The sequence below is a fragment of the Lolium rigidum genome, chromosome 2, assembly GCF_022539505.1.
Source record: "Lolium rigidum isolate FL_2022 chromosome 2, APGP_CSIRO_Lrig_0.1, whole genome shotgun sequence".
NCBI classification, from domain to species: domain Eukaryota; kingdom Viridiplantae; phylum Streptophyta; class Magnoliopsida; order Poales; family Poaceae; genus Lolium; species Lolium rigidum.
In genome coordinates this window covers 95,135,983-95,146,411 of record NC_061509.1, presented here as the reverse complement: position 1 = coordinate 95,146,411, position 10,429 = coordinate 95,135,983, and the positions used below count along the sequence as shown (strand labels likewise).

General features: G+C 46.3%; 1 protein-coding gene across 1 annotated transcript; it reads right to left on the bottom strand.

Moving 5' to 3' along the window:
* Positions 1 to 3,721: 3,721 nt before the first annotated feature.
* On the bottom strand, positions 3,722 to 4,808 carry LOC124689980 (protein FLOWERING LOCUS T-like). The gene is made up of 4 exons (XM_047223431.1): positions 4,617 to 4,808; positions 4,446 to 4,507; positions 4,099 to 4,139; positions 3,722 to 3,972 (listed from the first exon to the last, which is right to left on the bottom strand). The coding sequence occupies exons 1-4, from the start codon at positions 4,806 to 4,808 to the stop codon at positions 3,722 to 3,724; spliced, it is 546 nt and encodes a 181-aa protein (XP_047079387.1).
* Positions 4,809 to 10,429: the final 5,621 nt, after the last annotated feature.

Below are 10,429 nucleotides of genomic sequence, written 5' to 3'. Positions count from 1 at the left end.
TTGAATCCAACACATGGAATACAAGTAGTACCTATGGAATATTCCTTCATATAAACTCAATGAAAACATTAGTCCATATGGGTTGTCATTAATTACCAAAACCACACATAGGGGCAATATACCCTTACACCAACGCAGCCGCGACATTCCAGGCCTTGATGAACGACGTACTCCATCCATACTTACGCCGTTTTGTGCTGGTTTTTTTCGATGACATCTTGATCTACAGTGCATCATGGGCAGAGCACCTGCATCATATCGCCATCGTCTTCAATGAGCTTCGAACGCATCGACTTCACCTTAAGCGCTCGAAGTGCTCGTTTGCGACGACTTCTGTGGCCTACCTCGGACACGTCATCTCCGCCGACGGGGTGGCGATGGATGCAGACAAGGTGGCGGCCGTCGCCGCCTGGCCGACGCCGCACTCCCCACGCGCCCTACGCGGGTTCCTGGGCCTCACCGGATACTACCGGAAGTTCATCCGGGAGTTTGGCCTCATTGCCTTGCCACTCATGCGCCTGCTTCGGCGCGATGCCTTCGCTTGGGATGACGAGGCTACCGCTGCCTTCGAGGCCCTCAAGGGGGCCCTCACGACGGGTCCCGTCCTCCAGATGCCGGACTTCGACAGGCCGTTCATCGTCGACTGTGACGCCTCAGGAGCGGGGTTCGGTGACGTCCTTCACCAGGGCGACGGGCCGCTCGCCTACTTCAGCCGCCCGTTTGCTGCACGCCACCTCAAGCTCACGGCGTACGAGCAGGAACTCATTGGCTTGGTACAGGCCGTGCGCCACTGCCGACCCTACCTATGGGGGCGTTCGTTCCGCGTACGCACAGACCACTACAGCCTTAAGTTCCTCTTGGACCAGCAGCTGTCGACGGTGCCACAACACCAGTGGATCAGCAAGCTCTTCGGCTTCGACTTCACGGTGGAGTACCATCCTGGGCGCCTCAACACTGTGGCCGATGCCTTGTCTTGCCGCGACGCCGACCCAGACACTGCCGAGGGCGCCTCGGAGGGGCGGCTGCTATGCATCCGCTCGGGACCCTCCTTCGCCCTCTTCGACCGCGTCCGCTAGACGACCGCGACCGCGCCGGATGCCCAACTTCTGCGGCAGCAGCTTGACGCGGGCGAGCTGGACGACCCATGGCGCTTCATCGACGGGCTTCTCCTCCATGGGCGCCGGGTGTTCGTGCCCGACCACGACGACCTCCGCCACCAGGTGTTGCTACTGGCGCATTCCGCGGGTCATGAGGGTGTCCAAAAGACACTCCACCGCCTCCGCGCCGACTTCTACGTCCCTGGCGATCGGGCCATGGTCCAGGACTAGGTGCGTTCGTGTGAGACGTGCCAACGCAACAAGACGAAGACTTTGCGCCCAACTGGCGTTTTGCAGCCGCTTGACGTACCATCGCAGGTCTGGGCCGACATCTCCATGGACTTCATCGAGGGCCTCCCTAGGGTGGGAGGCAAGTCTGTCATCGTCACGGTGGTCGACCGCTTCTCCAAGTACGCCCACTTCATCGTGCTCGGCCATCCCTACACGGCCTCGTCGGTGGCCCGCGCCTTCTTCGACGGCATCGTCCGCCTACACGGGTTTCCCTCGTCCATCGTGTGTGATCGGGATCCGGTGTTCACGGGGCACGTGTGGCAGGATCTCTTCCGCATGGCGGGGGTCCAACTCCGGTTCAGCATGGCGTTCCACCCCCAGACGGACGGCCAGTCCGAGGTGGTCAATAAGGTGATCGCCATGTATTTGCGCTGTGTTACAGGTGATCGCCCTCGCGCTTGGGTGGACTGGCTTGCATGGGCGGAGTACTGCTACAACACCTCCTACCACTCCGCCCTGCGCGCCACGCCATTCGAGGTGGTATACGGCAGGCCACCTCCGCCTATTCTGCCGGTGGACCCGGCGACGGCGCGGACGGAGGTAGTTGGCGAGCTCATCCGCACCCGCGACGAGATGCTAGCCGAGGTGCGGCAGCGTCTTGTCCAGGCTCAGCAGGTCGCCAAGCACTACTATGACGGCCGCCACCGCGAGGTGGAGTACGCGGTGGGTGACTGGGTGTGGTTGCGTCTACTCCACCGCTCTCACCAGTCCCTCGACCCACATGCAAAGCGCAAGCTTGGTCCACGCTATGCGGGGCCCTTCGTCATCTTGGAGCGGATTGGGTCCTTGGCGTACCGCCTTCAGTTGCCTGATGGGGCGCGCATTCACGACGTCTTCCACGTGGGGCTGCTGAAGCCCTACCGCGGCGCGCCGTCGGTCACCACTCCACCACTTCCGCCGACAGCCGAGGGCCGTTTGCTTCCCAGCCCGGCCAAGGTGCTGCGCGCCCAGCTACGTCGTGATGTTTGGCACTTTTTGGTGCAGTGGGAAGGCCTTCCAGCAGAGGAGGCGACTTGGGAACCACCTGATGCGTTCTAGCAGCATTATCCAGACTACCAGCTCGAGGACGAGCTGTTTACGCAGGCGGGGAGAGATGTTATGACCGGATTGGTCTACCGCCTGAGGGGGCCCACCGGCCAGGCTTAGTTAGGGGCTTAGCCCAAATTAGCAGATTAGGGGCTTAGCCAATCAGCAGATTTCTCTTATATAAACGAGTTGTAATCGACCAGAACAATCAAGCAATAAACATATTTTGTTGCCGACTCCTCAAGGAGTCGGAGTCCCAAACCCTAGCCGCTGCCACCGCCTTGCGCCGCCGCCTCTCCAAAGCCGCGCGACGGCGCCCTGCCGCCGCACGCACACCGCCCCTTCCTTCCCCTACAATCTCCGCCCTAGACCGGGTAGACACGCTGGTTCTACCAAAATGTAAACACACATTCTATGAACACCCACAAATTTGTTTTCGGATGTGTTAACACTTACAATTTAAATTTTGAAGAGTGGCATCATGGTATCAAATAAGGTGAGGTATCACTATATATGCACCCAGGGGAGGGTTAGCACCGTGACTTGCCCTTTTTCTACTATAACAAATTCTACTACTATCAGTTTTGCTCCGATGAGGAAGAGGCAATAAGGGCGGCGCGCCTTTGGCTCGCTCTAGTGCTTGTAGTCTCTGCTAGGTGATCCAACAACCTACTAATAATTTTTATTAGGTTTAGAGCTCTTTGTACCGTTGTTGATGAGTATTAATAGGTTCGTGGACTTTTTTTTGCTAAAAAGGGAGAATATCATAATGCATCAAAATGTCAAACACAACATAATAATTAGCTGGTTTAGCCTTATAACTTGAACATCTTTCGTCGCTTTGTGGTTCATGTTTAACATGGCACAAGAGTACACGACATAAAACGTTCATTGCAATATTTTCCCCACATTCTATACAATAGCAGTACAATATCCTCACAGAACCAGAAGAGAAGTACAAATGGAGATACATTATGCATCCATCTATGTATATGAAGCTACATGCATACGTTTATTGCAGACCAAGGATAGTCTAGCTAGTAATAAGAAGGGGTTGATGCCTTTCCACCTAGCTAAGTTCGAATTTCTCACTAGCAATTTTGGCGATGTTGCGTCGTTCTTCCTAATTAAACACTATGTCTCTCCCCATCGGCCATTATTTTTACATACGTTTATTCGCTTATTCCTAGTCTTGTATATTTGATCGACGGCGGTAAGTTTGTCATGCATACACCGCGTACGCATCGTATGTGTGATCGATAACATGCATAAGCTATGTACGTATTTGAGCTGGATGGATCCTAAGGTTACTGGCGGCGGCTCGTGTAGGGCCCTGTGAACTTCCGGCCGCCGGAGCCGGCCTGGCGCTGGAAGTTGAAGTACTTGGCGGCGACGGGCGCGCCGAGGTTGTAGCAGCGGGCGAAGCTGCGGGTGTTGAAGTTGTGGCGCATCGACGGCGCGAACACCGTGCCCCGCCCGAGCTGCCGGAAGAGCACCAGCACCATTCGGTGGATCCCCGTCGCCGGCGCCGGGCTCTCGTAGCACACCACCTCCCGACCTGCACCCAAGAAATTCAGGTCCAAACTAGTGAGCCCAAACTTAGTCTTGAAAATCAATCGCAAACATACAAAAATAAAGCTAGCTAGATGTTGCATTCACACAGGGAGAGAAGTGCAGTGCTCACCGTATGTGTCGTCTGTTGATGCCGGGATATCGGTCACCATCCTACATGCATGGAGTATAGACATAAATCGATAGGTCGATACATAAATAGGTAGCATCTGTACATGTGTGCTCATATATGCATATAAATTGGGAATATGGCTTCTTTGTACATGCAATGAACCAATCCTAAAATATGCATATATATAATACCTGGGGCACGCGTCCGTTGCGTGTCTTACATGCCCATATGTTCTGCTACTGCTAGGTGTGATGCATGCAAGACATCAAGAGCTAGCTATAAGCTACTTATGTAGCTAGTATGGTTCCAAAAATAATAAGCTACTGATCTAGCCAGGGTGCTCTCACCAGTGCAGATATTCCCTCAAGGTCGGATTGCTAGGGTTTGGAGCATCTGGATCCACCATGACCTGCATCATTGCATTCACAAATTACAGTTAACTAATGAAGACAACTCACCCCTCAAAAAACGGAGACAAATCATAATTATCCGGTTAATCAAGCGATGGTCAGGCTTACTAGGGTATATGTCGCGCTAGTATCGTCGCCTCCAATCTCGACCGCCGGCCTGCCTGACACCGCCTGTGAGCGGAACTCCATACCATTGATGATCGGCCTACCGTCATAGAGTACAGTCATATCGACGGTGGTACGGAAAGGGTCTAACACTTCTCCTATCACTCGTCCGGTAACCAAGGAGTCATTTGACATTTCTAATATAATGTGTGTATGTATGATGTGGTTGTGTATGACAACGTAGTATGTATATGCAGTGCTAGTGTATGTGTGTTGATGTCTAGCTTCTGTATAATGGGGTGGTACAAAGATACAAAGATAGGTACCTAGGTGTGGTATTTATAGTAGAAGCTAACTAGCCATGAGAAGAGAAACCGGCCACCATGCATCTCACATGCATATGCAATCCTTGTCACCGTTCCATCTCTGTTCTCGATAGCAATTTTCTCTATAGAAATTTGACTGGTCGTGCATGAAGATTTCAGGCATGTCTTTCTAGCTAGAACGACGTACGTACTAAAGCTACAAATTGATGTGTGTACGGCTGAACCTAGCTAGTGTGTGATATTTGTACCATATGAAGAAACACGTGGAGAACCTCTTTTGAGAACTTGAGGGCTTGGTGATCGCTGGCCTGCTGGTATTAGTTCTCTAGCTTCGAAGGGTCGTGCATTCTTTACTGGCTAGTGGCTACACAAAGAAAGAGGGCATACCCAGTGCCTCAAAGGTTCCACACATTGTAGGGTCAGGAATCTCTAGACAAAGTTGGCCTTGCTTTTATGCAAATATCTTGATTCGCACACAGAACCTTAAGGTTGTTTCTTTCTCAATATTTAACACAAATTATAATTATATCAAACATATTTTTTGCTCAAGTGCTCATGTAAGGAAATACCGAAAGGTCGAGTTTTGTCCCGAGAGCATATGCTCCCCAGGGATCATATGCTCCTAGACAGTAAATTCCAACAAAGAGAAAATAGACTTAAAAAATCTGAAATTCTGAATACTTGTTTTTCTTACTATTTTGTCTGTAATGTTTTAACTTTTCATGCCAAATATCAACATGATCTTTCCCCAATAAAAAGACGAAATTCTCGGTGATCTAAACAAGCAATAAATTTGACACTCAACTTGTCTTTTTAAACACAAATTACAATATTTATGTTTTCTCCATAAAATATGCAGTTAATCAAGGAACACAAACATTTACATGTTTTTTTTTTACATTCACAACATTACTTTTCGCATGTAGGAGGATGTGAACTTAGGAGCCCAGTTGTTCCGCGAAAGGTCGAGATATTTAATGTGACAAATCTCCAGGACAACATCTTCTTTCAAGTTCCACACGCTGGTTCTAACAAACCATATGCTGAGTGGATGGTTGGAACACCATATTTAAAGTTCTATACGTCTGGCGAAGGTGAATTATTTTGTAGTGCGAAGAGTGTGTGTGTGTATCTATGTTTTACCCAAAGTATGGTTCTGGAAAGAAAGAAAAAAGCAGATACTACCTTATTTTTGAAACGGGGAACATATTCCTAGCCCTTGCATCAATTGATACTACCTAGCTCCTACATGAAACAAATGGCATCTTAATTATTAAAAATATTTGGATTGCTCAGAATTGTGAAAAAGCATAATTATGTTTGTAAATCAGGAATTTTCTGTACTATCATAGTATTATACTCATTTAGCAACATATTCATATATGACACTACAAATAGTTTCAAAACGCATCAAAACTACGTGCATTGTTGAACATATGGAGTTATATATATTATACTACGACGCATCCCTACTAATGAGTGGGTTTTGTATGGCGCATAGTGGCCAGAATGAACTTAGCTGATTGCCAATCCCATTTTTTAAAAAAATCTGTCAAGGTCGTAATCCCTGGTTACTACTATTAATTTTAGACGTCATTTTAGCAAAGCTTTAACATCTTATAAGCTTAACCACCACGGCAGACATAGGTAATTGGACTGTCGTATGTACATACTACTATCATTATATTTTCATCTACAATACTTCCATATTGTTATTTTATTTCTTGCTAACACGCTATTAGAGAAAGATAAGGTTAAAGTTATTTCATGTTTTTAAAATATCGAGAACAACATGAGAAGCAATAGTTGGAAGTAGATCTCATATGTAAAAGAAGACAAACTTAAAAGAAAATGCCATTTATTAATATAATAAGCAAGTTATTATAGTAAACAAAATGTAATTCTACTATTTTGTTTAGTACATACAATATTGTGTTGGGTAGATCAGTTTAATTAGCATTGTTTTTTTTTATCTCTTCTTAACTTCAAGGTGTGCGCCACTTGTTACTTGAGAGGTAAACAATAGGCTAGTCCGTTAGTTTATCTGGAGCTCATGAGTAAAAACCGGTCAAAGCGTGAACATATTGTGAAATATTAGTCTACCCAATGTCATTTTGAAGTTGATATTGTGTTTTGATATCTTGTTAGTTACCTAATCGCTACGAAGTTCAATGAATTTTTTGTGTACGTTGTTTAAAAGAAGTTTTGCATGCTTTTGAAGCTTTTATACCTCTAATGGAAAACAAGGAGTGACTGCTACTGCTCCCCCCCCCCAATTTGTTGATTTTGATAATATTTACCCAATTTAACAAATTGTGTTACCCAATAAATGAAATCTGGCACTTGTTTCACTAATTGGAGTAAACATGAACAATGATTTATAAATAGAGTAATTGATGTGCTAATTCACAAACTTTTTTCCGACTAATGCTATTTTTTTGAAACTTCTAACGATATATATTAATATCAAGAAGATAATAATTGCATCCTGTCTTTGCACTAACATAATATTAGGAGCTAGTTAAAACACTAAGGATGCAGGTGGAAAATATAGTTCGCTCAAAAATAAAAGAATAGCTGATACTAAAACCACATGGAGCTAGCCGAAGTACGGACTGATCACGGTCACCATATATTTCATTATTTATAGTGCAGACAAACTTGTAGGTGGCTGTATTGTAGAGAACTAGAGACAGGCTCATGATTTGATCTTCTGGACGGCGGGTCGAATTGAGTCTCAGTTCAAGATGGAATATATGTGTGAGGAAGTACACGATACACGTCGATTTGATCAAGTTATGTGGCAATCGATAGGCTGTGGCACAAGCCCATTTGCCAAATGGCCAAACTTGATTCTCTCTCCACCGGATAATGAAGTAGCGACGCTGACAGCGCAAGAGCCAGATTCAATAAAGCATAGAGGGAGACATATGCCTTGATCTGTTCAAGGGTAGTTTCTTCACGTGGTGTTGCTTTTCCACTTCATTTCGTTTTCGACTTTGCAGGTCCCTGCAATCGGATCGTTCGGGATGGCAGCCGCATAGACTCGTCGTGACTCGACTCTGACCGCCGTTATTTTTCTTCTTGCTTCCTTTCTGCTTCATGGGATGACCGCAGAAACCGATCGTGTGTGTACTTCGGGAACATCGACGCAGCCGTACTTTGACGTTTGTGGGCTGTGTTGTATGCATATAATTAAGAAAGTTTCATATTTCGTTGTCTTGACTAGGGGTCCCATATATGTTTGTTTGCAGTGGTTAGCTTCTTACGAAATGGACAACATAGCCATTCCCAACGATCGGACATGCAACCATAAAATAAAAATGTATGCGACGAAATGTGCAATCGGCCTATTTTTTTTAAATAATACGTTCAATTCCACAAACAATACGCATTTCTGAGGATTAACAAAAATATTATGGCCTCGGCATCGGTCACACCCACTAGTCCTTGTTGGCGTCGTTGAATCTGACAAGCTGGCCGACCACCGACTGAATCCTATGGGCGTCATTGAATCCGATCAGACTTATTGACTTCGGCGTGACCGACAAGTTTTGTTTGTCCTGGGCAAGGCTGAAGCTGCATGATCAATGCACTACTTACGTGATTAGGAGGACAATCAGTTGTTCGCACCCTTAAATCCTCAAACCAGCAGTTCCCGCCACTTCTTCCCATCATTAGTTCCCGCCACCTTCTCCGGCCAACAATTCCCGTTATTTCTCGTAACGCTACATTCTCCTTCCATCATTTGCCACCATTTCTCGTCGTGTCTTTCTATAAAAGCAGACATTGGAATGTTTTGATGTACTAGTGCCCATACCCTTCCTTGTCATCCCGTCAACTCTGAGCCACAATGAGTGTGCTTTGCTCAGGCCAAGTCTTTAGGACGACGAAGATGCAGGATGCAAGCTTCCCCCCGGGGGTGAGAACGAAGCGGTGTGGGTGTGAAGATCTTGCAAATGTGAAGGAGTGGGATAATTTTTCTGATAGGTTGGACATGAAGTTTTCCAGGTGTACCAACTATAATTATGATGCACCGGCAAGTTCGTTGTACCCAAGGCCTCTGGTATGTTCTAAGAAACATGAGTAGACATATTGTTTATTTTACTATTTTTTAATTAAAGTTCTTATTTAAGTTGAAATTCTCTCTGCCCCTGGGTATGTGGTACAATTGGATTTACATGGAGCAGCCGGAGTGGGCGCTGAAAGAGGTTGAGGACTGGAGGCACCGTGCATGGGATGACTTGTATGAGAAGTAGCGTGGGAGCGATGATGCTGCACGGCCGAAAGCATAGAGGGAGAAAGAGCTAAAAAACACTGAGAAGAGCAATGATGTTGGCTTGATACGTGGGGGAAGAAAATCGAGGAACATGATACGAAGATGAAGGGGAGGAACGGATGCGTAAGGAGCTCCGTGAGGCAGAGAGACTGAGGAAGAGAAAAAGGGTTGCTCAGGCAAAGGCAGGGGAAGAACGTGGTGACAAGACTGGAAAATGCCATGCTGAACTCAGGACCACTAGATTTCTACCATATTAGCGATGTATTAATTTGCGTTGTAGTGCAGCGTTGTATCTTTTTTCGGTTGTACTATATCGGTGTATCTTATATTTAGTTTAAGCGTAGCAGTGTTTCTTAATTTCAGATGTATCGTATTTGAAGAATGTCGTAGTAAAGGTTGTTGATTTCCTGCCAGCTGTATCCAACAAATTCTTCCCATCGAACTATTCCTGCCAAAATCTTCCCGACAATTGTCTCTCGCCGAATTCTTCCCGGCAAAATCTTCACAGGATGTCCACCCCAACGGTAGTTTAAGTGTAGCAGTATATCTTAGTTATGAGTGACAATAAAATAGAATCATTCGAGGAACTCCTTAGTAGTGACACCCACCTCAGTAAGGTGGGCAAGGCATTTATTAGGCAACATGGAGGATATCCACCTCAACGGTTGCCTGCTCAGACCCTCGAGTAAATGCGGCAAGAACTTCTCAGGATGCATTCTAGATGGAAGAAACAAACATGGAGGAATGATGGCGAAAGGACGGAGCTTGCAAGTTTTCCTTTTTGGTGGTCCGAGGAGAGCGAGGACGACGATGATATCTTCTTGCCGAGAAGCAAGGGCAAGAGAGCTGCCTCCTCCGAGGGCAAGAGTATTGCATCGTCAAAGGGCAAGAGTGATGCCTCATTGAATAGCAAGAGTGCTGCCTCGTTGATGGACAAAGATGATGACTTATTGTAGCTAGGTTTCCTTATTTTAAGCTATATCTTTTAATTTCATTCATAGCGTTTAACTAAAGTTGTAGTGTTTCTACTACCGATGTATCTTCATTTCTGTTTTGTCCTTGTTATTTTTGCAATGTATCTTAGTTTGCACTATTTGTTGAACAACAATGAATAATAATAATAATAACATGTCCCCTCAACCATAAATAGATACATGTCTCATAGGTTATACATGTCTCTCGCGGACATAGATATATAATATTTGAAACAT